The sequence below is a fragment of the Dermacentor albipictus genome, chromosome 1, assembly GCF_038994185.2.
Source record: "Dermacentor albipictus isolate Rhodes 1998 colony chromosome 1, USDA_Dalb.pri_finalv2, whole genome shotgun sequence".
In the NCBI taxonomy this organism is placed as follows: Eukaryota; Metazoa; Arthropoda; class Arachnida; order Ixodida; family Ixodidae; genus Dermacentor; species Dermacentor albipictus.
The window spans coordinates 421,326,722-421,354,034 of record NC_091821.1 but is presented as its reverse complement, the minus strand read 5'-3'; the positions used below and the strand labels follow the sequence as shown (position 1 = coordinate 421,354,034).

At 48.5% G+C, this 27,313-nt stretch overlaps 1 protein-coding gene across 5 annotated transcripts in view; it reads right to left on the bottom strand.

The window, feature by feature from the left end:
- The window catches only part of Ptpmeg (protein tyrosine phosphatase Meg), a 345,246-nt gene that overhangs the window by 9,851 nt on the left and 308,082 nt on the right, over nt 1-27,313 (bottom strand). For 4 of the 5 annotated variants that reach the window (XM_065429853.2, XM_065429854.2, XM_065429850.2 and 1 more), the window contains 7 exons: nt 17,505-17,744; nt 13,459-13,522; nt 10,633-10,790; nt 8,880-8,970; nt 7,182-7,249; nt 5,178-5,261; nt 101-223 (listed from right to left, as the gene is read on the bottom strand). In XM_065429853.2, the coding sequence (XP_065285925.1) occupies nt 101-223; nt 5,178-5,261; nt 7,182-7,249; nt 8,880-8,970; nt 10,633-10,790; nt 13,459-13,522; nt 17,505-17,744 (828 nt within the window). The remainder of the gene's footprint in view (nt 1-100; nt 224-5,177; nt 5,262-7,181; nt 7,250-8,879; nt 8,971-10,632; nt 10,791-13,458; nt 13,523-17,504; nt 17,745-27,313) is intronic. The other variant, XM_065429852.2, reaches the window with a different exon arrangement.

The following is a 27,313-nucleotide window of genomic DNA, read 5'->3' as shown; positions in this document are numbered from 1 at the left end:
TCCATGATCTTTCCTGAATGTTTTCGGTGTCATTCTGCCACATGATGATTCAACAATTGTGCACATAGGACATGCTTGCCTAAACTAAGACCCCACTGACCTGCAGGTGGCCATAGGTGTCTGTTTCATACAGGTCCGGCCAGTACTTGTGACACTTGATGCGGCCCCGCTCCACCAGTGTTGTCAGCATCACCACCAGAGTGCACTGCTGCTCCCAGACCATCTGCACAGAGCATCACTCAGGTCACAATTCTTGCTTTATTTATTATCTCAATGGATGTGCTCGCACTTTGGGCTGAACCTTTTGGGCTGTTCTGCATGCCGTTATCTAGCTAATGCATTTAGTCTCCTTAAATGGGGCACCAAACTGAAAAAATAACATGGGCTGTATTAGTAAATTACCTTTCTACAACGCCAATATAGCCACTCTTACTGTGAAAGAAGGCTTGGCAAGTCAGAAAGGAGGCAAAAATAAAAGACAAGTGGCGACCTCAATGTTGCTTTCTGCACCAGCTTCTTGTCACACATCATGGATTACGATGGTGTCTACTCGGCCCAAGTTACTTTCTTAAAGATATACTGTATTCCAAAGGAGCCAAAAGGCGAACTTAGCAAGTTTTGAGAAATTTTACTGCTCCACAGCAACTCAAATACGAGAAAGTAATACGAAATACAGGATGCTGCAGTGACATACCAGTGCTGATGTTCTGGTGTCAAATTAAAGAAATGTAGGTCTGGCCTTCAGTTGCTCTTTTACTAATCTACCCTGTTACCACAACATCAACAAAAATAGTTTCGAAACAAATTCTTTGCCAGACTACTCTGATTTCTGATTTAGCGTCTCTCTTTAGCGTCCCTTTAATGAACCACATGTTGTGTTGCACCTAAACGCAAGTTAAAGAGTCGTGAATAACTAAAGTAGCACCATCTCCATCTCTTTGCCTTTTCCCTCTATATTAATAGCATAGGTAGTGCAACTTAGTGAGTCCACACAAAATCTCCTGCTGGGAGTATCAATCCCATCATCGGTTGAGAGCTCAGAGCTAGGCATATACCGCTATGTCAACCATTCTTTCTTGCGCTCTGCGCTTCTGCACATTTAATACAATACAAGCATGGTCTTTCATCATTGCGTCTCACAGAACATGAACTGCCTTTTCAACTTTCGATCTGCTACCGTATTTACTCGCGTAATGAACCCACCTTTTTTCCAGATAAGTTGACATAAATTTGGGGGGAGGGTTCATTACGCGGGGAAAAAAAATTTAGATATTTTTTAGGTCGAAATTTCATGTCACAATGAAGATAGGAAAATCGCAATCCCAACCTTACCTTTATAGTAAAAACACGTACGCGATGAATGTGAATTAAAAATTCATTTTTATTTTCATGCTGCTGGCTGCTTATGGTCTGTCTCACTCGGGCTCGCTATCTGAATCCACGCTTCCACTCATATCGCTTGCGACTTTGTCGGCGTTGTCGTCTTCCCACAGCGCGTCGTCTTCACTGCCGTCGAGGCTGTTGGAGATGCCAGTCTTTTTGAAGCTGCGGACGACCATCTCGCTGGGAATCACACTCCATGCTTCTAGAATCCATCGACAGATCATGTCGATGGTGGGCCTTCTAATCTTACCTGCGGGAGTCAGGTCGTGGTTTCCCGCGGCCATCCACTCTGTATAGAGCCGGCGCACGTTGTCCTTAAAGGGCTTATTAATGGAAACATCAAGGGGCTGCAGCACTGATGTCAAGCCACCTGGGATGATAGCGAGGTCCGTGCGTAACTCGCTCATTTGGCAGCGGACATTTTTTTCCAGATGGCCGCGGAAGCTGTCCATAACAAGCAGCGATGGCAGGAGAAGAGCCCCGGGCCGCCGTCCCCAGACTGTTTTCAGCCAGTCGGACACCAGCTCGGCCGACATCCACCCTTTCTCCTGGGCGCGAATGTGGATACCGGCAGGAAGAGTTCCCTTTGGCAGAGTCTTTCTTTTGAAGACGACAAACGGCGGCAGCTTCCTGCCGTCCGCTGTTACAGCTAACATCACGGTGCACCGCTGCTTCTCGGCGCCCGTCGTCTTAACCTGCACACTTTTCGCACCTTTCATATCGACAGTGCTGTTTCTTGGCATGTCAAAGTTTATAGGCGTCTGGTCCGCGTTCCCGATTTGCGACAGCAGGAACTTTTTGTCCTCACGGATCCGAATGACAAAGCGGTGGAAATCACGCACTTTGTCCCCACAGTCTGCCGGCAGCCGCTGGCATAACGTAGTACGCCTTCTGAGGCACAACACGTTCCGGCGCATGAAACGAGTCGTCCAACCACTGCTCGCCTTAAATTCACTCGCGGCAATGCCGTGACTTCTTGCAGTGGCCCGCGCGTGATTCTGTATCAGCTCGTGGGATACGGCACATCCTTGGTTGCGGAGCCTCTTCACATAGCTCAGAACTTCTTCCTCGACGCGAGGAAACTTGCCCTGCTTCGGCCCGCGAAAGGCCCGGCGATCTTTCTTCGTCGCTCTGAGTTCCTCTTGTTGATTCCTCCAGTAGCGCACACGCACGGGGTCTACACTAAAATGCCGTCCAGCCGCGCGATTGCCATGCTCCAAAGCATGCTCCACGACTTTGAGCTTAAAACCGGCCGTGTAGCTAGCGTTACGCCCCATCGCACAACGCGCAGAAAATGCACAGCACGCACGAAATAATGCAAAGGTCGTAGCGAAGCACTTAAACAGCAACAAAATAGGACTGGCGAAATGGCGACCGACGCTGTCCAAGTGCGTTGTCTTTACTTCGTTCTGCCGCCGCCGCGCATGCATGGCGCTATAAGCAGAGGTTTGCTTTGCATTTAATAGATGGCACTCGGCAACCTGCATCATCATCATCATCATTGTAAAAAAAAAGAATCTAGAGAAGTTTGACAAATTGGTTCGAGAAATACAAAGAAAATAGCCGAGCGTGGTGGAAACTGCCGTCACCCCATTTCAAAGAGGACGCCCCAGTAAAGCCCTTTGCGCATCCACCAACGAATCATGCAAGGTCAATGAACGATCAACGAAAGCGTGCAGTCGACGCCCGCGTCACCCGCGTTCGCGTCGCCGGTGTTCAGCATCGTTGGCTTCAAATGATGTTTATTTTATCACTGCGCGATCAGACAATTTTATGATCGTCGACAGTCGACAGCGCCGGCCAATTGAGCCGAGATAACGCGAACATGCTGAACACCGACCCTGCGGGCGGGTGCGCGTTATTTACGCGACGTAAAAAAAAAAAAAAAATTTCGACGACAAAAGTGGGGGGTGGGTTCATTACGCGAGTGGGTTCATTACGCGAGTAAATACGGTATTATCTTGTCGTGGTGCTCAGCGCTCTGCTTTTGGTAAGGCAGTCATGGTGTGCCTTGCAACCACTTCACTGTGCTGACTTGCACACTACTGTAGAATTCTACCTCTTCGGTACTTACTTCAATATAAGTTATCACTTCTCATGTTTCGCTTCATTTATCTTGACATACATACGGATGTCCTTTCTTTGTGTCGTATCGTTAATGCATACAACACCAGATTTTTTTAACGGAATAACCTCCTTTCAACCAAAGTCACATCAAATTATGAAAAGTTGACCAAGAGTCGGTGGTATAAGTGTTTGGAATGCAATTCCTACAGACATTAAGATTACTGCTTCTTTGTATTCCTTTAAATGAAAATTAAAATGCGAATGCGCATTTTGCAGTGCTTTTTGTACTAATTTCTGCAATGCATAAACTTATTTATCTTGGTGTTTATATCGATTTTAAGCAAATACTTTCGTGTTGTACTGTTATAAATTCACGAGTTATACAAACTTGATATTGTCTTTTTGCCTCTGTTAGCTTACTATAATGAAATTATCTTTTTTATGAGCATAGTTCTTTATTTTATAATTTTATCTTGTGATTTTGTATGTATATATCATTCTGCTGTTTATATGAACAAGAGGTCCACCTGACAGTTCTACTTTCGGACCACCTAATGGGTTGTTGAAAACGTATGCTTGTTTTCTTTTGCACTACAAATAAATTTAAACTTCAAACTTCATGTTAAACAAGTGCAAAGAATATGTGGACACTCAACCCACTGTTTGCTGTTACATGGTTGCAGCGATCAATTAAACGCACAATAGAGGAGGTGACAAAGGCCATTGCTTTTAGCTCTTCTGGGGACCCTACAAAGGCCCTGAAACACTTTTCTAACTATCGAATGGCCTCAGTTTTAAAGGATGTCATCTCACGAATCTCGCGTCACAAGTATTTTGCAAGTCCTTCAACTATTAGTGGAGTTATCACACCAATACTTCATTTTCTCTCTCTTTTTGTCACCGCTAGCAAGCTGGAAGCAACACAGTGGAGAAGCTAAGAGGGCAAAGCCCCAGCCAACAGCCGAATGTCACGCAGCCCGCTGCTACCATCTCAGAGGCGTCGTGCAGCTGACGCAACTACGTGCAGTACAAACATGAAATATTTCTGTCTTTCTGAGATATATATATTTTTCATTTGTTTAATGCAAGCTTAGCAGTTATGTATTACCGAAAATGCTCTCGCGATCACGAGCTTGGCCAGCAGTGCTCGTGAGCCAGCTGCTTTTGATGATTCTGCAAGATGGCATTGCAGAAGCTAGGGCAAGCGATTTTTTGCAGTTTTTGACGTGAGAATCTGAATTCCCTGCTGCGTCTAGAGCAGTAATATTTGGTTCACATGTTCACAGCAGTCTCTACGACAGGGTGGCATCGTTTCTTCACTATGTTCAAAAAGTGTTTTAGGGTTCCTTTAATGCAAGTCCAACCACTGGTACAATGTTTGCTGAACAGAAATGGACACGTTTGTATTCGCCTGTTTATAACAACATGAAAGACCTCATTACATATAGTAAATTCACATACTTCTATAATACTGCAGTTATGCAGTAATACTGCAGTTATACTTGTTATGACTTTCACAAGTAAAGCAACTCAAGAGAGAGACTGTAGTGGACACAAATACAGTCTTCTGTCAAGCAGTACCCAAACGCTTTTGTTACGACTTGCAGAAGTAAAGTAACTCAAGAGAGAGAGACTGTAGATACAAATACAGTTCTGTGTCAACTAGTGCTTAAATGACACAGCAAGCAATCTGTAATGACTAGCTATACGAATAAGTCAGTGCTCACCTCCCAAAAATCTATCGTGGTGTTGGGCAAAGGACCTTGTGTGGCTATGTACCTATTTACAATGCCCGACGTGGGGATGTTCATCTGTACGGAAAAGAACAAGGGAACACACATTAGAATGTGATACACAAGAGCAACTTTTTGAAAATCAGCGAAACGTGGCGACTAGCACCTTTCGTAACACCATTTGGACAAGATTATCTCCTGTGAAAACATAGCTGCAGTCTATCTGCCTTAATTAAATTTCAGTGCTGGATCAGAAGCGTACTGAATCTCTTGCAAACACCAAGAATTCAATACATTACATGCATATTGGACCTACTCTTAAGACATCTATGTACTAGGCATAAGTCAAGATGGTTAGATGTATAAATGCTAGAACAACTCTACTTACTGATTATTACCGATACTTCCAGTCCAAACACTACTGTGATGCTTTGCAATAATTGTTATTTTCCAGTTGTCGACAAGTTTAGCTATCACACTGCTGTTACATTTCCATTTTTAAAGATAACTTATTACGCAGATTTCTTCCTTACAGATTCTTAAATTTCAAGTTAGTTACCAAACATAAGTGTACTGAGTTAGCATTAAATGCCAATTTTCTAGCCAATATCACTATGAAACAATGACATCTACTTTTGTTGAGGTACCTATTATGAAATGTCCTATTTTCACTGATGTCAACATTATCCTTGCATATATTCCATCTTGAGTTTAAATATATTTTTCCTGCAAAACCATATTTTACTGCATTTTGTGATGTCTTGTTTGCTTGTAAAAATGGTGTAACACTCTTTTTCACTGCAGTAAACGTCTCGCAATGTTCAGGCACAGTGTGCATGCTCTTATTTGCCCCTTTTTACATATGTTTTTTTCACATTATTAATACTTATCGAGGGTCCCCAATACAGCCTATAATCTTAAGACTTTCAACTGCATGTGATATGTAACCAGTTACTTGAGTGGATAACAAACTAATTGAAACCAGATGGTGCTTTTGCCAACTTCGCAACTATAGAAAAATTCTAGTATATCATTCTTACAGAGACATAACAGCTACATGTGAGCGGGATCAATAAATGTGTCCCTCAAATGGCTGTAAACAACAAGGTTGTTAAGAACAGCTAAGCATTTCCACATAAAAAGCGATGTTTTAGTGTGCTGCAACAGTGATGAGTTAAGATATTTAGAGATACATATCTTTCTTCAGATTAACCATCAGTGTTCATATTGAAGTTCTCAAACTCTTTTTGATGCAATCTTGCTCTAGCCTTAGCATTATGGCTCATGTCAACTTAGGCAAATTTCAGTAAGGCACTTATGCAATTTGGAATAATGCTGCTGATCACACAGAATGGCAATTGACTTTTAGTGGCTCTGAGTAAATGACTTCCAGTGAGACCTATGAAGTACCACCTCTTTGGAGAGCCACTGAAGAAACTAAGCAAGACACTTGGCACAATTGCGGATAGGTCAGTCTCATCAGAGGCTTGATGAAACGATGCTTTAAAACAAATAATGGTTGATGATGCTAGCTTGAGGTGATGCTAGCTGGTGCCCGCCAGCTATCAGCGACATCACGGATTCTGGCAATGTGTGCTCAGCACTGTTTGATAGTACGTCTATTCATGTCGGTTTGAATACAGTAATAATCAGGCCTACCAAAGCCTCAAGGGGCTTGAGTCGCAAAATGCAACAAACTGCAGAATAGTTGAAAGCGAGCAAGGATTCAACATGACACTGTTAATAGAATTATTCCAGTAGGAAAATGCCAGGAAATTCACAACACCAAGTTGATGTCGTCAGCACCATGACATATGCAGAGAAATTAGGAAACATTGGCCTTCGTTACCTCCATGAGTAACCAATCTTTAACTAATTTCCTCTCACAAGACAAAAGCAATGTATTGATGGGGTAGTGTATCAGTGGCAACTGATTTGCTGTTTACCTTTAGCATTCCTTTAACAATGGTTCGAAACAAAACATGCTTAAGCACTTACATTTACATAACTAGCATTTATATAGTCCCCAGATGTGCCTTCCTGAAGGATGACTCGAGTGACATCATCTGAAAAACATAAAGAGATTCCATTCAGCAAACTCTCGGTTCAGACAGTTGGTCAGACATACAGGTAGAAGTGTCATGGCATAAAGAGGCAACAACAAAGAAACACACACCGACAGAATGGGTGTCAGCCCTGTGAATATCCTTTTCTTTTCTTTTTTTCTTGTCTTCTCTTTTTTTTTCTTTTCATACCATAATACCTATACCACTTTCATTGAAGCACAGCATTCATGCATTCATCAGTCATAGCACACTGAGGACAAGAAAAAAAAAATGATGTGAAAAAAAAAATAATGGCAAGGTATTAAACATTTTCTGGCCTAACTTATATTTGAAGAGTTATTCCAAGCATAAAATGCTGTATGCAGTATAAATGCAGCATAAATTCAGTATAGATGTTCTGCTGCAAGAGAGGCATGTGCCTTGCTCACACCATTGAAAATGGCACACAGCTACAGTTGCAGATTAAACACAGCTAATGCACTTATCTTTTTGACAAGCTGGCCGCACATGGAACAACCACAAGCCTATTGCGGCTTCCAAAATCTGGCACGGTGCACCGCATGACGGTTTCAAAGCTCATGCAGTAACTGTCATGTCTGCACACACTTTGCCTTGAAAGCTCAGGCACAGAATCCAAGTGCCCCTGGTATTGGTCATCTCTTGCTCTCTATGTACGAGAGCTCTGATTAAAAAAAAGTTTTTTTTTTTTAATCTTGCACAAGCCACTTGACGTGTAGCTTATAACAACATTGGCATGAAAGTACATCATGACTTGTGTTAAATGCAGCACAAAGCACATTCAAAAATTTTTAAAGCTTGCCTGTGGCAGATAGCACAATTGTAGCTCATGAGCTGGTCTACCCGAAGAGGCAGAATTACTTGCACAAACAATTGAAACACTTAATTGACTAATTAACAAAGATTCACTAATGAAGTTTTTAACTATGTCATGACCCATATTGCAACTGACAAATTCTAGCTGTGGAGCTCGCATGGTGGGTCCACTTGGAATAAATTCTCAGGATGACACCAGTTTCGAGATATTAACTTCCAAACTTTGCAGAGGAATTCATTGGTGTTCCAGTTACTTTTGTGCTTCAATGCATAAAACAACATTTTGTTGAAGAAGTAACTGGAATGCCAATGAATTTCTCTGCTAAGTTTTGGAATTAATATCTCGAAGCTGGTGTCATCCTGAGAATTCGTCCCAAGTGGATCTGCTTTGCGAACTCCACAGCTAGAATTTGTAAATTGCGATATGGGCCGTAAGGTAATTAGATTAAAACTTAATTATTTATTTTTATTAATTAGTCACTTGTGCATTTCAATTGTTTGTGCAAGTAATGCCTGCCTCTTCAAGTAGACCAGCTTGTGAGCTAGAATTGTGCTATCTGCCACAGGCAACCTTTAAAATTTTTTGAAAGTGTTTGCTGAAACGCCCGGTATACGCTAGAGAGAGCTTCAGTTTGTTGACAAGGCAAGAAGCATTTGATCACTTGCTCAAAACTACCACAAAAACAAATTGAACGGTGCAGTTGACCAGTTTTCACAAAACTCCATGTATAAACGTGGTGCACAATGTCAAGCTAAAGAAAGAAAAAGAGAAGAGATTATGTGTTTTTACACTCACACGGGGAGATATCTCTGTATCGGTTTTTTGACAGGTTGGCAGGCAGCCTGGCACATTTCATAGTATAGTCTGCCTTTTTGCGGTACAGTTGCTGCAGAGAGAGAGAGGGTGAAAAAGACAGTATTAAAAAGTAAATACAGCAGCTAGAGTAGAAGATATGACAACATGTAAGCAGGTCTAGTTAGGTTGAAAAGCATTTTATTGAAATACATTATATATTGCTATGTACAACTGGAGAACAGAATTAGAAGTTGCATCTGATCACTTATTACTACTAGCCACTGCTCTTCCACAATTCCAAATCAGTATCTAAAGTTTGAATTCCATCACATTGACATTCACATGTACATTAAGTGCGTTTAAATAGGCAATACATTTGCAGTTTCACTGTGTGGTGACCTGAACCAGCACAATGCACAACTGGCTCATGGCTCATTTAAAATTTTGAGGACAGATTGAAAAATACACTCGAAGACCTCTGAGGCCGTATCCAGATGTTTTTTAATGTCATTATGCATTTAGTCAACTAGCATTGCAAAGATTTTCAATGCACTAGGGTACCATTTTCTGAAGCATTGCGTTTAGGGGACAACTTTTTCCAGAAAACATAGCCATGACCATCTCAAGGGAGTTTTTGCACAAAGGTTCCTTCAATTACTGGTCAATGCTCACAATCATTTCCTGTCTTCCTCTACATCATTCTCTTTAGTCTGATGGCCTTCACAACATATAAATGATGCCACCAGTGCTTCCTCAGTGCTGGCTTCATATGAAGCCTCATAGCTATCAGAGGGTTGTATACGTTTATGAGAAACACATTATCAGCACTCAACTATTCATAGGTGCCCGATGCAAATGAAGCAACTCCTCCCTCTACCCTACTCTACTGTGCATGCTTGTCGAGCACCCTGCCGCATCCAGCACCCATTATGCAGCAAGTTACACCCTTTCTAAAGCTACGGCCTGCATGCTACCTGGTTCATTCCGAGTGCTGCTCACATGATTATTGTGCATTCAGAAAGTGCCATCAACAACAAGAATTCAGTGTCTCGATGGTTCGAGCTGTCGACTAACTCGCACTCATGCTGCAACCTGCTAGTCTCCTTGTTAGCTCAGATGGTAGAGCGATTGCCCTGGAAAGGTGCCACTCCATGATTCGATCCCCCAGACCAGCATTTCTCTTCAACTGCAAACACTTCTCTCTGAAAAACCTGTGCCGGTTTCTTTTATAACTATCTGTTACAATAAGGTGGATGACCAATTTTCCCTTTTAACAAGAAGAATGGGACCATTGTGATAGTTAAAAATCTGCATCTTGGCTATACGGGCACACTTTACCTTAGTGTAATAGAAAGGTCTAAATTAATTCTCACCACATGTGGTTCTTCAATGCACATCAAAATCTGAGTAATCATTCTGCCTTTTTTTTTCTTTCTCCTTTCCCCCCCATTCTCGCCTCGCTCTTGTGATGCAGCTACAAATTGTATTCATGGCGGTGTGCTCAGAGGCCACAGACGCTGTTGCAATTTTCGCACCAGCATCTACGACCTTTGACAGTTTAAGCAGGTCCGAAAGAAAAAGCACAGAAACTTGTGTTTGACAGATATTTTGCGCAAAGATAATTGCTTCTCGGACCACTTGATCCGACTGGAAGCTCTTCAATCAGAGAAGCATTAACAAGAACGAATAGAAAGAAAGGAAAAAAAGGGTTTTGGTGAAATAGAAGGAAATGTGCAGGTGTGCTTGCCCTTACCTCAAACTGGGCGATGGTGGCGCCGCTCTCAAGACCCTCGGCCAAGAGCAGCATCGACTCGGCCAGCGCTCCTCCGCCGGCTCGGTTGCCCCGGCCCGCCACTGCAGAGTCCGGAATGTACTGAAAGTCGGGCTCCTCGATCTGCTCGCCTGCGGGTACTGGGAGGCGCCCAGGGGGACGAGAAAGGCAACCGGGAGGGAGAAGCGCAGGAGGGGTAGGGGGGGAGGTGCGCACGTAAAGGGAAAAGCGACGCACATGGGGACGACAGAAAGGGACGAGGCGAGGGTTGGTGGGCGAAAAGGGGGGGGGGGGGCGAGTGGGGAGAAAGACGTTGACGACACAATTAATTGGAGCTCGTCGACGCTCGGCATTCCTCCAACTACAATGCAGAATCTAGCGAAACAGCGTCGATAATATGCAACGCGGTGCGCGAAACAGAGGCGACAAAGAAGGGAGTTCAGATTGCTGCTAGAAAAGCGGCGGACGGAGGAGTCAGCTGCAATTAATGGTCCGGTCGCCACTTTCCGATTGGGTGCTGCTCCCCCTCCCCCCTTTCGGAAATATATATATATTTTTTTTTGTGGGAGCGACGAACTGCGCGGCGTATTCTTTTGCTTCGAGAGAACCCTGTGTTGCTTGGTGCTTCCTTAAGTGATCTCGATACGGCCCAAATAAAATTTATTATTAAAGCATGATGCAGAGATGCATCCCAAGTAGCAAAGCGTCGTTGGAACAAGGCCGGTGCAACTTACGCCGCGCTCCCTGCAGACCTAAACTATCGCTTGGATTATTTTTTATTTTTATTATTATTTTTTACAGCAGCGTACACACGATGACAACAACTGTCCGTTGTGCACGCTTCCCTATACAAGGTCGCCGTGCTGTCTATACGAAATCTGTTAACAAACATTAAAGCACTGCAGTGCCCAACGCGCAGCGAAATCATTAACAATTTCGTCTATCCCGCCCCCCTCCCCCCTTCTTCATCTATCCGAACTGTTTTAGGGACAGCGCAAGCCCTCGGTTTAAGTCCCTGATGCGCGCAGAGATCACAGAAGCCGCTGCTGTGGCTCATAACCCTGCCCCGATCGATAGGCTTCCACACCGACCGCGGTGAAAGCACCGTGTGGCCCGACTCAGCAGCAGACGCGAGCACGCAGGCGAGAGGCAGCCGTCACCGGAACAGCCGCTCGTAAAGCGTGCTTCTCCGCACGGAGAGTACCGTCGAGGAGAAGCCCAACCCACGCGCGCACGCGCGTGCGGCCTTGGGTCGGAGAAATCACTTCCGCGTCCGTCGCCGTTACTCGAGAGCGCCGCGCTTCCGAGACCCTTCGCTCGCGCAGGCGCATGTGAAAAAAAAAATATTCAATGAAGTTAAAATGAGAGAAGAGAAAGGAGAGAACTTTGCTGCGAAGCCGCCATCGGTCACGTCCGGAATAGCTATGAAAAAGCGCAGTCGCAAAAGAAAGCAGCGGCAACGCAGCGCGTCTTCGCTGTCGGCAGAGCTAACAGTCTGGCAAATATAATTTACATAATGAAGTTACGAACAGTATGTCAGCTCTCCAATAAGTTAGAAATGTTGGTATACGAACTCAAGGTCGCGTGAAAACATCGCCAGAATGTTGGAAACACAACTAAGCAGGACAAGAAAACATCCATAAAAAGGGCTCCAGCTATCTTGCTTTGTGATTGCGCGCGCGCGAGCGCGCATGTGTGCATGTTTCAAAAAATAGCGTTGCTCGTTTCAACGAAGCTTGAACAAAGCAACGTTTGAACCGCCACTGGAGGACTACTGACACGCGGGCCTTCCGAGTTTTGTTTTTATGCTCCGATCAGTAAAACTATAAACAACGTAATCAAGGCACTACACCTAACTTTTTGCTGCACGCTTTTAATTTCAGCAAGTTCTTGTTTCAATTACGAAAGGCACGGACAGTGCCTTCGCGTCGCAGGTTATCACGTTGCATTGCGAACAGCAGACGTGCAAGACACGCGTAAACGCTGTGCGCGGACAGCTTAACCGATATAAGAGATGCGTGAATATCTTGAAAAAGCCGGCTAAAGCGCGTTGAGCCATCCAATGTAACCGGCGTACCTGTTGTTATCTTCTGCCTCACTGCAAAATTCGAATTCTACAAGCGATAGGTGCCGTTGACAGGTAGCACCGTTGATCAGAGGATAGGACGGGGTGATCCACGCTCGAATCAACAGAGCGGATTCAACGGGTGGTTGGTTTTTCTGGCCAGGGTACGTAGAAAATGTGGGGGCCCCAGCCAGAATGTTTTCGCTTGCTTCTCTGTGCGTAGCTGCGGCTCATGTCGATAGCTGCTGAACTGTTGTGTCTATACATGTCGACAGTACATGTCGATAGCACATGCCCATAGTTCCTGAACGGATCGAAAGCGTATCTATGTCACGGAGAGAGTTCAAGTCCCGTTAATCTGTATACATCGTGGGGAGTTGTAGTTCGCACGGCCTCATGACATAACAGTGTAACCTAAAGGGCCCTGCGCTGTACAATAAACTGTACCAGCCCAACGGTAATCAGTACCACACTCGTCACCACGACAACAAACAATACAAGAAAGGGGGCGTCACACGCGCATCGTTTGCATCGTCTTGGTAGCTCATTTCGTATTGATGACCTTTAACTGATTCTCCCAACACACTGCCACTTTCGGCCGCCCTGTGGTAAAGCTTTTGATTCCTACGGGACACCATATCACATACACGCACACATAAAAACAAAAGGAAAATAAACAAGAGAAAGGAGTCCCTGAAAGAGCATGCGGCAAAATTGGGAGGCCAGCTCCTCGGAGTCCTCACCCTGTGCCTTGACGGTGAGCACGAGCTCTCCATTGTCCTTGGGCGCCCGGATGAGCTTGACCACCTGCGAGAGCCAGAGGGCCAGGCCGGGCCTCAGTCGTCGCACGTACAGCACACACAGCCAGCGCGGCACGCAGCAGCCGCCCGCCGCGGCGCCCGACGTGGCGGCGGCGGCGGGCGACGGAGGCACACGGCGGCTCCACGACGCCAGCACCGAGGCGACGCTGGCGCGAGCGCAGTTCATGCCGCCGCCGCCGCCGGTCGCACGGAGGAGCCCCGGCCAAACGCCCGGACGACGGCGGAGACGCAGTTCGGCATGGCCGCTCCGACGCGGCCGCCGCGCGGCCCGGACCGAGCACGCGCGCGCACCGCCGTCAACAGCTGTGCGAGGAGCCGCGGTCGGCCACGCGCGTAGGTCGGTCGGCGGGACGCCGGCGCGAGCGAGCGGCGGCCGGCGGACGCCGAAAACGAGCGAGCCCGATCCACTCTCCGGCGGGACACTCGGCTGGTCGACCCGCGGGCTCTCGCGAGCGGGCGGGCTCGCAGTGCCTCTCGCGCTCTCCTCTCTCTCTCTCTCTGCCACCCCCCTCCCTCCCTTTTTCGACGTTGACGCCAAGCCCCTCGCGACAGTGCGCGCGCGTGGCGCCGTGTCTCTAAGCGCGACTCTATTTCCTGCGGGTCGGGTTGGAGGTCGGCGGTTCCGCTCCCTAACGAGCGCAAACAAGGGCACTGCCGCAACCACCACCAACGCGCTGCGCGTGCGAAGCGGTGGAGCCCGCGGCTGCAGCAGGACGAAGACCCAGCAAGGAAAAAAAAAAAAAAAAAAGGCCCGCGAAGGTGCCCCCGGGGCGCTCGATAAGCGAACGGCGATGACCACACACGCAATACAAACCGCCCGGAGGAAGGAGAAGGACGGGTGCGGAGGCGGGGACGGAGGTTACGCAATCCGGAGGCGCACGCGGAAGAACGGAGTCCCACAATGGTAAGGAAGGAAGGAAGCGCGGCGTCGATACGCGAAAAATGGAGGCGGTCGCAACTCGCCCCCCGAAGGTGGCGCCCACGCAAGGCGAGTATGTCCAGAAAAAAAAAAAGAACCACCTGCACTGTGCAGGATGCTCGCGTTAGCAGTGCCGTGAGGAAAGTATCTTTATGTATATTTTTATCTGCGTTACTTTTTTTTTTCCAAGCCAAATACAGCAGCTCGTGTGGAACGTTAACGATTTATGTCTAAAGAGCAATCCATAAAACTAGCAGAACGCACAGGCACACACCACAAACGTAAACTCTACCCTTATCTTCTTTTAGACGATGCAGTTAACTACACTGACAAACGCCCGCAGCAAGCGCTGTCAAATCTTTTCGAGAGCGCTTGGCGACGCGCCTGGCGCGCAAACCGCGATCAGCGGGTGGTAATACAGGCCACTTTACTCTTTACATCGCGAACTAGACAGAACGATGCGCGGTCGGCCTTTACGGAGCACGGGACGCTGAGCGCTGACGGAAAAGAAGCAACGAAAGGTCAGCGACAAGCTCGGTCGCGCACTTCATGGACATCGCCCGAGAGGGCCCAGCGTTTTGCATCGGATTGTGGCCGAAAGAGGACCACGGCACGCAAGCTTTGCGCGCATCGCAAGAAAAAGAAATAAAGAAAGAAAGAAAGGAAGAAAGAAAAAAAGAAAGAAAGAAGGAAAGAAAGAAAGGGCGTCGTTGCGGAGCCGGAATCGATGCCAGCGTGGGCCGGAGCAAGGAGGCCGAATCGATGGGCGGCCAGGTGATTCACCTGGGCGGGCGGCGCCACGCGAATGCGAGGGAAGTGAGCGGGTCTCGCCGGCGGCGTCTACGGCTGCTATAGGGTCAACTTGCCAAAGCGAACGAGACGGCCAAAATAAAAGAAAGGCTCACACGCGGATAAACACACCTCCGCGCTGGGTTATGAGCCCAGCGGAGGTTACGGGTTACGGAACTCGACGACAGTTTTCGCTTTCTTTTTAAGATGACCGGGCCAGAAAATTTTCGTTGTGGCGGTACGTGACAATTGGTGGTCGGGGGTCGCAGAGAGTGCGTCGAAGTTGCATGCAGTGCTACTACTTATCAGAGCATTACGCTGGCTATAGATATGTTGTGTGAAAAGGCCATCGCCCCGCACGAAGGTGACCTTACTGCTGCTATATAGAGAAAGTAATTGTAGCTCGCGCTGGCTTCTTTCTTCCAGTTTTCAGGCTTCACTGTAAATAACAGCAGTAAAAGCTTTCGATATCGTGGCATTCCGCCTAGCTCCCACCAAAGTAAAGATTACCAGGAGCTCACGCCCGTAGCGGTAGATACAACTAGTGACGACTGGGAAGCTCCGCACTGCATGCATTGGAAGCTTGCCCGGTTGCCCCTCGGCAGCCCCGAACACTAACTACTGCTGTGAGACACAAACAGACCGAAGGACGTCGCTGTCAGCCCGTGCAGACCAAGCCACAGCTATTGCAGGCGTGTGGGTGGCAGTGAAAAGAGCTCCGAGTATAGCTGTTCAGCTCACCTCAGATCTAACCGAAACACGCAGCTCAGCATTCTCGTGCGTGGCCTTATTCCATCACAGATGAATGGGCAAAGCTGACAGCTCTGCGAGTCGATGTCGCAGGGAAGCAGGTATACGTAAGAGCAACCCAGGCGATGCACCGAGGTTTACAACGTGTACTACGAAACTGTAGAACCTCTAACTATTCTAAATTCGGCATTAATTCCTACAGTGTACAACCAGATAAAGTTCACTGCTGCCACCGTTACGTCAAGATGACCTTTTCTCTGGGCTAGCTTGGTACGGATGTAAAGAACACGCAACGTAGCGCGAGTTCGGACACACCACATAGAAGCAAAGCAGCTCGTCCTGATCCTTTATTTTCTATTTGATGCGACTGAATGCAAGCTAAATGTGTCTTTACTACCATTAACGTCGATTCCACGGCACGCGTTGTCAGCGCACGGCGGCAAAACAAGCTGAATCTCCAGAGTACTGCTGCCGTCGCTCACAGCGCGACGGGCGAGCACACATAAAAACGGGGAAACCATTATAAAGGCGCAATTTTTCTAATTTTTAAAGGTATGCGGCGCTTTAATCATAAATAACAGCAACGACATGCGGAGGCTCGCATGCTTTGACTATTCATCTAACAGGCTTGGAACTAGCATCGTGTTATGAAAATTTGCTGCCCGACAATACACATTATAACTTCGGAGTTAGGGCGTAGTGTTGCGCAACGTATGGGGCGCCTGGTTCTGCCGTTATATACGAACTGTTTTGCTCCTTTAAACGCTACACTGACAGCGCCCACTTTGGGTGGCAAATTTACTTTACGCCTCATATTAGCCGCCTGTTGTAAGCACTGTAGGATTTCTTTATTCCACAAAACCTGTTCACATCCTGCAGCTTCACCTCGATTTATGTCCCGCCATTCTACGTTCATGCATCGACCACAGTAATAACATCGACATTAACACGTGTCGTACAACGCCTTGCGTGCACCTATTTATACCCCGAGCTTCGAATAAATGAAATCGCCTTCATGGGTCAGTGACTTCGACGAAATCGTTTTCAATCGCGCATTACCAATTAATATTACATAACTTTGAATTTAATCTTGCTACTGTACTCCTCACTACCCCACTCCGTAATGATTTCAGGCCTGGACTTCTTTCGAGCCTGAAAAGTATCATAATGAATTCATGCTACCACTATGTAGCGCTGAGTTTCCCAGTGACCATAGAAAACGTGACAATGCGCACACACTGTCACCGCGTTCAAAGAGTTAAAAAAAAAAACAACAACAGCGTACCGTCTCCGTCATAGTTTTCACTTCTGCTGCTGCGGTTGATGGAGCTTTCTCGTTGGTGCGCTTCGAACGCGCAAGCTTAACTCAGCTCCCTTCCAAAGCGTTAAGATGTTTGCCCCTTACACAACCTACCCGCGTCTGTTAAAAGCTAAGCCGCTACGGGCACGTGTACACGGCGTTCGGGTCGACTCTGACGGCGGCCGCAGACGAAAGGCAGAGCTCACACACCTGATCGTGCGACAGGCCGGCCACGTCCCGGCCGTTGATGAGCAGCAGCTGGTCGCCCTCGCGCAGCCGCGGCGAGCACGTGTCGGCGGGCGTGTGCGGCACCACCCGGGACACCAGGATGGGCAGGCTCTGGTCGGCGCCCCCCTTCACGTTGAAGCCGAACCGGCCCTCGGCGTCGGGGCGCATGCACACGCGCACCGGCGGGGGCCCGACGTCGTCCGCGCCGGCCGAGCCGTTCGCCTGCACGACAGACACAACCGCGTGGTCAGGCAAAGGGCCCGCGTCGTCAGGGAACTATATGGCGTTCCGTGCGATCGCTCGGCTGCTGAACGACGGGCACTGCATATGCACACACATCTGCCTTACCCTTCGTGTTTGTGGCTTCGAACGTTCTTGTAGTGTCACTCATTACGTCTTTGTTGTGACACGTAGAATGCCGCGGAAAAAACGAATCACACTCGAGAACACAGCGTGAGTGTTACGCGGTGTGGAATGGACGTATACGGACGTCGCATCATCGAAAGTGTACGCCGGAAAAGTCCTTCCATGTGGTGTCGCCGAATAGAAGGCATCGATCAAAGATACATTTGGGAGACAGAGAAAGCGTTCCGAAAAAGAAAGAAGGTTACTCTCTTCGTCACAGTTAATTGGCTAACACGTAGCTAGATGTGTCAAGGAAGGTTCACTCAAACACAACAAAATAAGCAATGAAACACGGCACTTTCAAACCGCCTCATCCTTCGAACAGTACAACGCACGTGCTTCCGTCGATGATTGTCACGATCGAAAGCAAAATGCTCCCTGCCAATGTCCGGAGATTCAACACCCTCGAACAATCCCATGTATCGAGTTTCACGTATATACGGGGCGTACAATAATAATAATAATAATAATAATAATAATAATAATAATAATAATAATAATAATAATAATAATAATAATAATAATAATAATAATAATAATCCTATACAATAAGCCAAGAAATGCACTGAGCTTACAGAAAGGGGCTCCCCACGCGCGCCTCAGCCAACAGTGGAAGAGAATCCAGTCGCATTTCACCCGCGGTGATCACAACGAACAAGGCTGTGACAGATCGCAAACGCGCGCACGCAAGAAAGAAGGCCTTATTTCGCAGCTACAGATATACACACACAAAGACTACTTCACGCAACGAATGCTCGTGCTATATGACGCGCTCGAAGTGGCGACACCTCGTCGCGAGGGGGGATTACCGAGAGACACGGCCATTCTGGTTTCGGCAAAACAGGAAGCTCGCTGAGCCAATGCGCGGGCGCGGGCGCGTGAAAGGCGATAAATTACAGCGCGAACCGACCAAGCAAGCGCTCGCAGGCGGACTCCTTCTCAAGAAGCCCATTCTCTACACCTTCCCGGAGTCCTTCGACCAAAGTTCTCCCACGTACACAACCGCGCCTGGTGTATGTATACACGCAGCAAAGGAAGGAAAGAAAGAACCGAAATAAACGAAGAAAAGGAATGGGGGACCCGGGGCCTTAAACGTCCATTGTGTTCGCGATCGCTAGTACGTAATACGCAAAGCAGTCGTCGGTTGCGAAAACCGCCTAATGTGACCGAAAGTGTATGTGCTCGCCACGCGGCCGTTTTTTTTTTTTTTTCGAGGATGATGTATGTTTACGAGCGGTACACGATTATGAGGAACGCGAAAAAAACGCACGATCTAGACGCGGAACAAAAGGGGAGCTTCGGCGTAGCGCGCGCACCGTTCACCGATTCGGGAGCCTGGAAGCGAGCGCGAGGGTTCCGACTAACCGTCGCGGCCGCGAGCAGCTATGGGCCCCGGCCACCAACCTTTCTCACACGACGTCCTCCTCTCTCACGGCGCGCACAATCGAGTTAATAGTACATACGCGCCTGGCTTCGGCAGAAAAAAAAAATGATTAAAATAAAACTGCGCGCGCAAACAAACGAAGACGGGATAAGATCACGAGATCGCGGAATTTTTTTTTTCTTCTCTTTCATCGCCCACACGTGCCCAGGAACGAAACATTCCCGTAAAGAAAGGCACGACTCAATACCGAAATTTCCGCGCACTCGCTTTCTTCGCTGCACTTAGTCTAACGGGAGGCAGGCAACTGTAGCGGCTGACGCGCGATTTCGACGAGTGCGTTCGCAGAGTGCAGGTCTATAGGGAAAAAAAAGAATACAAAAATCAAACAAAAGATGAGACAAAAAAAAAAAACATTCTAAGTGTGTTCCGGTGTCGTTCCTGCTGACGTCATCTCAGGCTGACACATGTGTACGCGCGCGCAAGAAAGAAACAAAGAAAGAAAGAAAAAGCAGCTCTCGCAACAACCAGTGTTGACAGAGAAAGCGCGAGAGCTTTGTACAGCGAACTCCTTTCGTTCTAATGGCGTCTTCTAGCAGACCTATAACAGAAACGCCGGGAACTGTTCACAAAAGCGCTCTAGCGAGGAATCGCGTAAGCGCGCGCGCTTTAGAGAGAGTGCCTTTTTCAACAGTTCTGAGTATTCCCGTTCGCGCCCTCTGGAAAACGCCATATAAGACGACTCGCACTCTGCAATTCCTCTCCTCCCCCCTACAGCACGCCCTCGCTTGGCAAACGCAAACAGAAGCGCCTTCCGTTCAAGCTGAGACCAAAAGCTGACGTTCCAGCGCTATGGGCGGAAGAGAAACCGTCCAGGAGCAAAAGTAACCGGTATAAGAAAAATAAAGCGGGGGGGGGGGGGGGTCCCAAGGAAACGCGCTATTTACGGCGCACGCCTTAACATCCCTCTCGTACTGCGGGCACGAAGAACGCCATACACCCGCCGAAGAGGAAAACAGCGATTAACGAAGCTCCCGCGAACCGCGGCTAAACGGGGAAATTAGATGAGGAGGAAACGCGTTGCACGAAAAGGCTTCTCATCTGTGCAGGGGGAGACGAAAAGAAAAGGGGTGGAGGAGAGGGGGGATGGGGGGGGGAAGAACCAAAGACGTCCCGTGCAAGCTGCTTCTGCGCGCACTTCAGGAAGCGCAAAAGGGGGCATTCACCACGGCGCGCAGTCTGCCATCGCGTAAAGCGGACTCGAGAGAGAGAGAATGGGAAAAAAAGTGCGGTTTCGCCAGAGCGATGTCTGTGTGCGTCCGATGACGAAGAGAAAAGATGGCGATGATGCAAACAGAGGACAGAGGGGAAGAGGCCTAATATAGGCACGTGCAGGTGTAGACTCAAATAGAGCACACCCGGCCATTAACTCTGAGGTGCCTCTTCGATCCTCGTTCATCTCGTAAAGAGTACGACGGGCGCGTTATTATTGGTTATAGAGGATCAAGCTGACAAAAACAGAATTTATTTAATTAGAAAATACCGAGGGCACCGAAATTAAAACGGAAATATCCGAGTCAGCGTATCGATAATCTGAAGCAAACTGCGCTTTCGCGGTGCCGCGAGATTGGCGTTTAGCGATGCTGACGTGATGTGCGTGGATTCGCAGTTCAACAGATCACGTGGCTATACCGCGCGTTCGCGACGGTAAGGTGGCCCTGGTCGCGATTTCGTCTACAATAACACTGCGATGCTAATGAGAGCTACCAATTTAGGCAAGCGAACAGAGCGCATAAGGGAATTGTGTGCGCGTCCCTGCAACTAGAACACCGCTGGAAGCGGCATGGAGTACTGAAATCCGAGACCCTCAATTGGCGATGGGATGCTACGGCGAATACCGCGAACTTTCCGTGCTGGCTTTAATTCAACGGCAAGTTGCATATACAAAAGGTCGAAGCAACGTCGAAAAAAAAATGCATATTTAATAACCAAACAGGAAGTGGTGTACAAAAGAGGAAGGTCGAAATAAACTTTATGTTGGGCTGGTGACAAAGTGTAGTTAGTGATCATGACGTTCCGTACCAAGATACCAACGCACATCGACAGTGATAGTTCCCTCCTTTTCCGAATTTCCAGCAGCCAGTTTTCGACTAGCGTCTTCATAAGCCTCATCGCAGGTCGTGCTAGAACCCGGTGATAAGCACACTTATTTCGACACGTCAGATGGCTTGCTCGGAAAACTAACCGGGAGACTTGGCGACTATCTACAAAGAGCGACGGCTAGAATAAGCGCATCCTACTTCAACTCGAAATGTGCCGAGTTGCAGTTAATTGAAGACGAAGTAAACGCCCAATGCACGAGGGCGCTCGTCAAGGGTCGTTTTAAGCCACGCTTAGTCTCTTCACTGATTGGCTTACGCCCACTCACTCAACAGTATTAATCACGTTTACGACGCACGCAAGAAAGCGCGTGCGCAATCCGGCGCGAAGGGGACAACACACACACACACACACACACACACACACACACACACGCACACACACACGCACGCACGCACACACACACACACGCACGCACACACACACACACACACACACACACACACACACACACACACACACACACACACACACACACACACACACACACACACACACGCGGCTACTTCATCCGTAAAGCAAGCGCCCACGCGATGCTATTCTTCGAATTGCCACGGAAGCACATCCGGCGCGGGATCGTTCAAATTTAAACACGCAATAAAAGAAACGGGAAGAAACGGGGCGGCGGCAATAAGAGGCTTAACGCTGTGCTCTTCTCACCGAAAGAAGCAGCAACCGACGTGGGTGCAGACAAGTCTGGCACGTGTTCCAACGAGAAGACCAGAAGCTGCAGACAGTATGGCGCGGGCAGCAGTCGAGGAGGAGGACAAGCGCAAGGGACACAGGAGCACCGGACAGAGAGGTCTCTATAGACACTCCTCTCGCATAGAGGAAAAGCCAGTGAGCTCCGTATCAAACACCACGCAGTGTGATGAAAGCTAGGGGTCACATCCGGTCAGCAGTCCGGAAATTAGAGTCGGCCATTTACTCGCCAAGGTTTTGGATCAGTAGCTTTGGCGTTCTGCAGCTTGAGCGAGTTCGACTCTGCCCGCAGCTACCGGATCCCGATGTGTACATAATGCAAGTACGCTCGCCTGTGTGTATCGACTACGGTGTACCTTAAATAAGCTCAGGCGGTGCAAAGTTCCTTATAGTCCTCGTCTTTGTCTGGGACATTTCAATCAATCAATCAATCAATCAATCAATCAATCAATCAATCAATCAATCAATCAATCAATCAATCCGTTGCCGCAGAGTCGATCAGGGCTCTTGAGCACAGGCGCACATGCAACCAAGTATCGCAACGTTAGATGACCACTTGTATCATAAACGCTGTTCTTTTTGAGTACAAAGTTAATGCACCCGACCCTCTCAATGTTAAACACCTACAGGAAATAAAAGGGGACGCATGGAGTTACAAGAAAATAACTTTGGCACAAAATAAAACCGTTTTAAAGCTCATTAAACGAGAGCTGAGCGAAGTAACTGAACTGCTATGCCAAGACAAACTGACGCGTAGCGGTGTAATGCTGCTGCTATCGCTGGGTACATATAAAAATATGGACGTTTCTATAGACGTTTATATATAGATCATCTATACAAGCACAAATCAGGCCAGGCCACCGCGCCAGCACTGCGATCACCGGCGATGGTTCGAAGTGGCACAGCAAGCGATCTGGTAGTTATTTTTGCGACCGGACAACTATACATGGGCCGTTCAAACTTTCTTCGCCATACCAGCGAAGCAGTGGCAGCGATATTGAATATTAGCGCGAAACCCATGTGCGTGCCGTATACGATTAGCCGTAGGACTATATACAGTAACAAGGCAACTTACTAGTTTTCCATCAGGTTTTCAACGGACAACGACACAGTCCGATGCATCGCCCTACGGATCGAATGATTTCGACGCTCGAGTGCGACGGAACTAAGGGCTGCAGTGTACGAAGAAAAATAGAAAGAAAGCAAGCTTTGAAATTCGTTCCATCAAGCCGTCAGCGCGGGAACACCGCTACACACCGCGGTACATGCATCGCTTTCAGATCAGGCAGTCGAAAGAAATGCACAGTGCGTATACGTACTGACATCTTGCCGTAACAATGCAGGGCCGCTGATTGAGTACCTGTTCATTCGTGCCCCACGCTCCTCCGCTTGTCTTCCGAGTAGCGCGTGTGCCGGGTGGCGATCCCGATGCCCGCCCTTCACACGACGGCAGCTCCAGCTTGCACACGCGTACACGCATGACGATTCGGGCTCACGTAAGGACACTCGGCGGCTATAGCATTCCGCGCGTCTTCAGAAACACTGGGTCGTCGCTTTCATCCCACCTCGGATTATCTCGAAGAAACGCTATCGCTATGCACAACTACGTGATAGCTAAGGCACCTCGTCCTTCGTTCGGCCGTGCGCTTCGGCAAAGCACCGCACAACCATGGAAGCCCGCGGTAGTCGAAATTGGCAAGCTTCGATCCCTCGCTATTCCACGTGCGGGCAAAGGCTGTGGGACGGCATGTGCTCGCGATGAAAGTGGACTGTACATCGTTCCACCAGGTTGCGCAAAGCGTGGAACAGTGCGTCCACTATGTGAGAGTCTACAGCGCGTTCGCGGAATTACTTGGATCGCTTTGGAGATAAAGAGATATATATAAGAGAGAACGGATGGAAGAAGAGACAGAGCGACGTGCGATAGCGATCGGTTCTCGGAAATACGACGACGAAGGTCCGGTCACTTCGAGAAACGGCGACGACTTCCAGTGCTATAGTCGAGGGCCCCCAAGCCTGCGCTGGGGTGTAGATAGCGTTTGTTCTCCCATGTATGGTGCACGAGATGCGACCCCGCGGTGTAGATGATCTGGTGTTACGTCTCAACACCACCAAGGGTGTTAAAGGAACGTTTGCCACATGTCAAACCACCGCACCTCCTATCCAGACGTCAACGCGGCGTGGACAACGACTATCATTACCCAACCCACCATTTCCTGGAAACCGGAGAAAAGAATGAACGGGAGGGAACCACGAGAACGAATGGATAGGCGCAGTTAATTAGACGAGTCAAATCACCACCCATCCCTCGGCACTTGTCCAGCCGTCAAGAAAGCGTGTAAACCGGCTGTTACAGGGTTCCACGAAATGCCCTCAGCCCGCCCTTTACCTGGCAGACTAAGCTAAGAATGGGGGATGGGCAACGACGAACGAACTAGGTGTCGTCGGATGATTTCTTTTCACAGATTCCAAACCACCTTCTTCGAGGTGGAATTACGGCGACTTATGGCGAACATGGGCGTGGTATCGCAACGGAGTCGACGATGGTGATTTGCTGCTGGACAGCCTTCACTTTCCCTAGTGTCGACTCGCCTAGGGAAGACGACGAGATTAAAAGCAGAGACTTTTCGAGCGTGAGGACAAAGGGCCCTGCGCCACCCTAGCCGCAACACCGGGTTGAGCACTCGTAAAGAGCGGCCACTAATAAACGGCACCCCACCAGCCTTCACCCCGTACATGCGCCTTAGCGTGGGTTCTATTCATACTGCTCCAAACAAAACTTTACTTAATTATACTCTGGGGTTCTGGCGAACGGAATACTACAAGACCGGACACGCGATAAATCTAGCAGTGAAAGTGCCAACACAACGACACCCGCCGCGACGGCTCAGTGGCCATCCTGCTGCTGAGCACCAGGGTCGCAAGCTCGAATCCCGGAAGCAGAAGACACGTTTACAACAGGGGCGATGTGCGAAAACGCTCGTATACTACCCTATATTTCGGTGCACATTAAAGGTCCCCTCACCAGGTCTGGCCATCTTGAGCTGACAAGCGCATAGCATACAATTCGCGATAACGATTGTGTCTGCAAAGTATTACGCAGCTACGCGCCGCGGAAAGATATGACATTTCAAACCGAACGCCGTTTTCCCTTCTCCTTGCGGCCGCCGCGCGTGCTAGTGCTAGAACACGTGCTAGTGCGCCTACGTACACGTGTTCACGCTGTGACGTCGCTCGTGGTGATACGTGACCTCGAGAATTATTCAAACCAACATCTGTTATTTGTGTAACATGTTGCTTCAGTAGACGAATTAAAAGCTTAGAGAAATAATAAAACACACAAACCGAATGTCTGCATGTATTTGTTTTACTTCGCACAGCAGCAAGAGAGATGTACTTCCGTTTCGTCTGCTTGTTCCCACGTCGCGCGGTCGCGCGCGCGAACACCGTAACTACGTCATTTTCTACCGTGCTCCAGCGAGGGATCATGCTCTGTGATCAACTTGTGTCTGCCTCAGTATTCCTGCAACAGACTTATACCGCTAGTCAGCTGTCCTCATGCACAGCGCGCAAAACCGTCTGCTGCGCGAAAAGAGACAATCGTAACAGCTCGCAAGCGACGCCGTCAGCGGAAGTGCGCCGTGCCGCAAAAAAGCGAGGAGAAAAAAAATCGCGTGACGTGTGCAGCACGCGATCTTCGAGCTCCGGTGCAGGAAAACGCAGGGAAGGAAATTCACTTGTGGAGGCTAGACGGGGCAAGTGGAGAGAGCGTCTATGTTTGCGGTGAAGCTCGCCTCCCGAAATCATGGGTTCGCGACACTGAAATATTTCTATCTAGGCTATTAATCAATCGATTTGAAAAAATTTTGCGGCAGAGCGCTCTCTAGAGGACACGTAACACATTCCAGCGTATAACCAAAATTTTCTATGGTGAGTGGCCCTTCAACGAACCCCACGGTGGACGGAACTAATCCGCAGCCGCTCCGCTATACGGTGCCCCCTCGTATTCCCACTGAACTGTTTCGCGAAACATTAAATGTAAATATCCAAGAACAGAAGCGCGCGCCACAAAAAAGTTTTGCCCCGGGGCGGCGGCAACAATATTGGCGTGGAAAGTTTCTTTTTTTAAATAAACGTTTTCGTACATATAAAACCAGTCTAAGTGGGCCCTCTTTCCAATTTTTTTCTATTAAACGTAGTGCATTAAAAACAGTTCGTACGACGCACCAATAAAAGGCGACCTCAGCGCACGTTCCCGGGACGTACGGCTGAGAGAGAGAGAGAGACAGATTAGTCTGCCAATGCACAACTTACGGGCCGCGCCTGCAGACCACTTTATCGTTCACCGTTTCTGCTGCCGTTAGGTCGGAACACGATCTAACAGACGACCGCGTGTTCACTAATGGAACACCACTGCCGCAGAGCCACATAGCCGAGGCCGCGCGAAAAGATAAACAAAATGACGCTATTAGCACGGCCGAATTATCCCGAAAGAAACGGTCTTCCTCTATAAACCCGCATAGAGGTTGCGGCTATATATATATATACACATTATACATATTGCCGTGCATACAGGTAGAACGGACCTGAAACACCAACCGCGTATGCAGTGCGATCGCTCAGACGTAGAAAAATAAAGCAGCAGCAGCAGCAAGAAAACCACTCAGCCGCGACCGCCAGAACGCGTGCAGATGCGCGTGCACGCCCCCTCCATGGCGCTACCCACCGCGATCTCGCAGTGAAAAAAAATTTAAAAAAGAATTTGAAGCCGCGGGGAAAGAGGCGCACAGGTAGACGGGGCAGTTGCGACCGCAAAAAAAATAATTATAATAATAATAAGGTCGCGGAAAACCTCGCGCGCGCCGGTCTGTACTAGAGCCGCGTACCATCTCAAGCGCCGGGCCCGCTATACGCGCCCAGGCATGCGCCGAAATGCGTGCCCGCTGCTCCGCTCGCTGCAACCGCATGCCCATTACGGTGACACACCCAAGAAGACCGAGAACGCGACGAAAGACGGAAAGAAATGAAGCGCAAGCTGCTCACATCCTCGTCGAAGTGACACGACTCGATTTGACACGCCCGCGCCGTTCCCGCCGGCTTCGCGCGCTGGCCTAGCTCGCCGCGGCCCAGCGAAGACTGGCTC